This window comes from Octopus bimaculoides, chromosome 11, assembly GCF_001194135.2.
Source record: "Octopus bimaculoides isolate UCB-OBI-ISO-001 chromosome 11, ASM119413v2, whole genome shotgun sequence".
Taxonomy (NCBI): Eukaryota; Metazoa; Mollusca; class Cephalopoda; order Octopoda; family Octopodidae; genus Octopus; species Octopus bimaculoides.
In genome coordinates this window covers 2,961,454-2,967,137 of record NC_068991.1, presented here as the reverse complement: position 1 = coordinate 2,967,137, position 5,684 = coordinate 2,961,454, and the positions used below count along the sequence as shown (strand labels likewise).

Sequence of the window (5,684 nt, the reverse complement as noted above, 5' to 3'; positions counted from 1 at the left end):
TATATATATGTATAGTTATATGAATTTACACACACACATATTATCTCCCTTTATGCTCTTTCTCGCTCTCTCACTATGTGTGTGTGTGTGTGCACGTGCACACATTTATATACACACACACACATAAATATATAGTCACACATTCACATCCATTCATATTCTTCTCTAGTTTATTTCCCTCTTTTGAGAACAGTAATCTTGTAAGTTATAAATCTCCAGTGAGCCAATCACTGGTCCATTATATTTCTGAAGGGAGACTTAAAGAAGCCTGATACTACAGGATATATTTCTTGGAAAGCATCAGTTTATCCATTTTTTACATCAACAATGATCTATGCATTTTGGTGCCATTTATTTGGCATTGCTGAGTCAATGGTGACTTACTTGACATCAGATTGTATTGCTGCACCTCCCCCCCCTCTCTCTCTGTTTGCCTCCAGTGCCAAAAAGTACTGTGGCTCAAATAGGTTCAATCTCCAGTCAGCTATGCCAAATTGTTAGCATCCCAAACAGCCACAGTTAATCACCTCATTCAGATATTCAGTTAACATCATCTTACACACATTTCATTAACAAGGAATAATAATTAGTCATACATTATATAAATTATATCATCCAGTTACATTGTCCACTGATAGCAACACTGTCACCAATCCAGTGTATTCATAATGGATATGAACCATGTATTTCTGAAATGCTTTATGAAGGAAGAAATGCAATACCAAGACCTCCATTCCTAAACTGAAGTTGTCAAATCGTCAGAGATTCGTAATTCTCATTCTTAATTTTACAAATTAAAAATGAGAATTATGAATCTCTGAAGATTTGACAATGCAATTGGATCATATAATTTACATTATAAATAACTAATTATCATTGTTTGTTAATGATGGTGAAACTAAATATTTTATGAGCAAACTATCTCCTTTATGGCTTTCTATGATGTACTTTATGACATATCCAACTGTGGATTCTAGTCAAATAATATATGGACTATAAAACTGGTGCTTTTCATAATTTCCTCATTTCCCTTCAGACATACAGGAAAACACGTGGAGTTATTTGGTTAGTTGGTATGTAATTTGAATTTAAATTGGTCTGTGTGTGTGACAGAGTGTAGGTGCAGGTGTGGCTGTTTGGTAAATAGCTTGCTTCCCAACCACATGGTTCCAGGTTCAGTCCCACAGTGTGGCACCTTGGGTAAGTGTCTTCCACTATATATATATATATATATATATATATATATATATATGTGTGTGTGTGTGTGTGTGTGTTTGGGTATGTGTGTTTGTTCCCCCAACATCACTTGACAACTGTTGGGGGGACAAACACTGACACACAAACATATATATATATATATATATATACGATGGGTTTCTTTCAGTTTCTGTCTCCCAAATCCACTCACAAGGCTTTCGTCGTTGCCCAAGGTGCCATGTAGTAGAGCTGAACCCAGAACCATGTGGTTGGGAAGCAAGCTAATTACCACACAGCCACACCTGTGCCTATATATGTATATATATATATCAACACACATGTATACACATCAAATAAAGGATTATCATGCTTGTTTGAAGGATGGGCAAAAGGTATTGGTTAACTAATAACAAAAACACATTGGTATCACTGTAAAATACAATTCACAATAAACATCAGCAAAATGAGTTAATAAATAAGCACAAAAATAAATTAAAATTAAAATAACAAAAATCACAAAAAAAACCCTCTAACAAAAATACAAGAATATTAAAATAAAATAAAATAAAACAATTCATAAGCAAATAACTGATTATACAACAAATATTAATTAATATAATTACAATATCACTACTTTTACAGGACAATGTTTACACGGAAACAACAGAAACAGTGGTACTGGTGGTGGTGGTGGTGGTGGTGGTAAAGTTATATAGTTTCATTTGAATTCAAATATTCCCCCCTCTCTTCTCCCTCTCTGTCTTGTACATGCATGCATCGATATGCACGTGAACTAACAAGGGCACCCCCACCCGTACATAGTTGCTCAACCTGCATGAAATAACAATCAAGTCTTCCTCAAACCACATCCTGCCTATTTTATAGAGAGAAGCACACATCAGCTAATGTAATCCTCAACTTACTATATCATCATCATCATCATCATCATCATCATCATAATTCGATATCTGTTTTCCATTCTGTCACTGGCTGGTTGGTTCAACAGGATGCAATGTCCCTAAGGACTGTATTGTAATCCAGTGTCAGTTTTGGCAAGGTTTCTATGCCTGGATGCCTTTCCTAATGCCAACCACTTTACAGAGTGTTCAAGGTGCATTTTACATGGCACCAGCACCAGTGCATTTTATGTGGCACCAGCTCCAGTGGGGTTACCATGTAGCAAGAACTTTTAGCTGTAAACTCACAATATGAACACTCTTATCAATTAATCCACAAATAAGATGTTCGCAACAATATGGAATAGATTTGGAGGTATTGATCTCTGAATTAAACCAATCACTTTCTAACACATTAACTTTGGTCCCTTGATCAAAGGGACATCTGATCATGCTCTGAAGATGGCAACAAGTGTGGTCAAAAGTTTAGCTTATCTTTGATCCATTATTTTCCTTCTTCTCTTAACATATAACAACTCCTTTCCAAACCTGGGCAGGTGTAGTGCTAGAAAATACATGTGACTCCACATTAATTGCCCTAGGATCACAGTTGGAGGCACTTGTCTCAAGAACTATGTCTGTGATTGAACCTGGAACCATGTGGTTGCAAAGCAAACGTCTTAACCACACAGCCATGTGCACATCTGGGAGTCTAGAAAAGTAAAAAGGGATGGTCATGGGTAGAATTCCTTAAATGTTATCTTTGGTCCGTAACCTTTCAGCATTCAGATTACCCAGTTAAATATAATCCTTATTTATCTACATTGTTTTGAACTAATCATGGATTATCTTGTAGCTTCAAGATTTCGATGATGCGATTGCACACTTTTAGGATGACATTGTAGGTTAGGTATGAGAGGTTGAATCTGGTCAGTATTAGCATAAAACAAAAAAGGGTTTGGGCCAGTTACGACTGGTTTAATTGTTAAAGGGTTAAGAATATGATTCAAAGCTGCACCCACTACTCCACACACACAATTAACACTATGCATCTATTTAACTTTGGTATTATCATCCTTGTCCCCTCACCACTCCCCCACCAGATATAGACACACAGACAAATGGACAGAAGGATGGATGGAGGGATGGACGGACAGAGCACAATACAACAAGGATACTCAACAAAATCCAAGCAGCTGTGTTTGATGAGACTCAGTCCTGCGTTCTCGTTGAACGAAGACATGTTGTAATGAAGTCTTCTAGCTTGCAAATAAAACCAAAAGAAAAAAGAAGAAAAGAAAAAAACGACACCAAAAAGAAGTGAAAATAAATAAAAACACAACAAAAACAAATGAAAACAACAACGATTCATGCAACAACAACAACAATGACATTAATAATTAGCAACAACATCAATGGTAGGAGTAGTGAGAAAAAAAAACACAAACGTGAGAGAAAGATGCAGAGAGATGAGAGAGAGAGAGAGAGAGGGGGGGAATGTATATGTGCGTAGAGGGATTGCTTCTATAAACGGTCAAATGTCTCTTCAAGTACAGACAGTGTCCAGGCACACACACACACACACACACACGTGTATAATAATAAAATGCAATATTATATTCTCACATGAACAGCTTCATCTATCAGTTTCATACCAAGAGTTGAGATAATCCCAACAATCATCAGAAAAGGCTGTAAGGAATGGTATGATGCAAGCGCTTTTCCTTCTGGAAGTCTGAATGTGTCACATTCATTCAGCTGTTTTTATATCTGTTGTAAAACCCAGAATGAAATTGTCCAGTTCGGAACTGAGGGAGAAAAACATTTTAGTTCACCGGAGTTACATCCCTTGGATTGAGATCTGGAAAAAAGCCCATCATAGTATGCTGGATACTTACTTGTAGGGTGGGGTTGGACCAAGTAAGAGAAGAGTTGTGTAGTCACGTGGAGTGAGTAGAGATGGGAGATGGTTGCAGAGGTTTAATTTTAAAATTGTGTTGAGTCAAATATGTGTTTATGTATGTATATATACCACAAATGGATGTAGCAAGTCCTATATTTACTCCTCAGATTTTAGATGGGGGGAAAAAACTGATATGTTGCCAACCAGTATGCTAAGACAAACCTGCACTCATGTGGACAGGATTAGAAAATTTCACTCTTATGATTAAGATAGGTGCCTGGGTGAAAAGAGTTCTTTAGTATGATCCTCTTCTCAGCCAAGCAGAACCTGCAACTCCAACTACCATTAAAGTGAGGTTTATATTTTTCCACTATCCTCTGTCTCTGTGTATGTGCGCGTCTGTATATATGTGTGTGTGTGTGTGTGTGTGTGTGTGTGTGTATACATGCACAGATGTGTATGAGTGTGTATGCATATTAATTGTAGTATATGGTATGTTTGTAAAATCAAATTTAAAACATTACATTTAAATTAATATCAAGAGAAAACAAGTTAGATAAATATTAAAATTCACAAAATATTTTCAGTTGTTAAAAGAAATTCAACAAAAACAATAACAACAACATCAGTAACAATGATAATGAATATCTTTTGTTGTTGTTTTTTTTTAACTAGACATAATGCTAATTACCTGTAACTATTGACTGCATTACCTTTAATTATTTACTGGCTCTGGAGGAGATGGAAGTTAAAGGTTGACAATTTAGTTAGAAATCAGACCATTGTTTTAATGGATTAATTAATTAATCAATCAATTAATTAATTAATTAATTGACTTGAAACAGCCTCTAATCTTCTAGAGCAAGACCTGTTCTCGGTAGAAAGGTGAATGAAATCTAAAATGTCCTTTGTCAGTCCATCGAATCCTGTTTCAATTCCGTAGTATTTCTGGACCTGTGGAACAGTTTGCTACTGGGAAGATGGCTGTTTTGGGGTGTGGAAGTTGTGGCAATAGAGAGAGAGAAAAAGAGAGGTAGGCAGGTAGGTAGGTAATTAGGTAGGTAGGTAGATAAATTTATAAATAGGTTGGTAGGCCACTAAGTACCCAGATAGGTAGGTGGGATCCTTACTGTAAAATTGGTGCCCTGTTCCGACAAGGAGCTGCAATGACAATGGGGTTGAAGGAAAACAGTTACGGATAACTGGCTTCAAATACTGATGTGGGGTGGTTAACAATTATGATGACCTCTCAGTCCAGTACTTTGTCTGGCACTGATTTCACTGATCTTGCTGGACAATGAAAGACAAACTGAATCAACTACAAAGAGAAGTGACCAATACTGAATAAAATGCTGCAAGCAATTTTTGGCTGCACTGGGTTTTTTCCATTACATGTGAACACACACACACACACACACACACACACACACACATCTACAGGTTTATCAAAGGCCCTCTGCACAGTTTCTGCCCGTGCTATTTTGCTCACAGGGTATAGGTTGACCCAACCTACATGAAGTCATGCAGGTCCACGCCTATTGCTGAATCATATCAATGCAATGACGTGTTTAATATATGAAACACTCAGCAATTACCAACTGATACTAATGCACAGAAACGATTGTAGTGATTTGGATCAAAGCCTATTCATTCCATCTTCTTGTATTATAAACTTATATATATATATA

General features: G+C 36.6%; 1 protein-coding gene across 4 annotated transcripts in view; it reads right to left on the bottom strand.

Moving 5' to 3' along the window:
- The window catches only part of LOC106884061 (1-phosphatidylinositol 4,5-bisphosphate phosphodiesterase beta-4), a 127,865-nt gene that overhangs the window by 11,243 nt on the left and 110,938 nt on the right, over nt 1–5,684 (bottom strand). For 3 of the 4 annotated variants that reach the window (XM_052971437.1, XM_052971440.1, XM_052971439.1), the window contains one exon: nt 3,272–3,356. The exons of the other annotated variant lie outside the window; for it this stretch is intronic. In XM_052971437.1, coding sequence (XP_052827397.1) covers nt 3,272–3,356 — 85 coding nt within the window. The remainder of the gene's footprint in view (nt 1–3,271; nt 3,357–5,684) is intronic. 4 annotated transcript variants of the gene reach the window in all.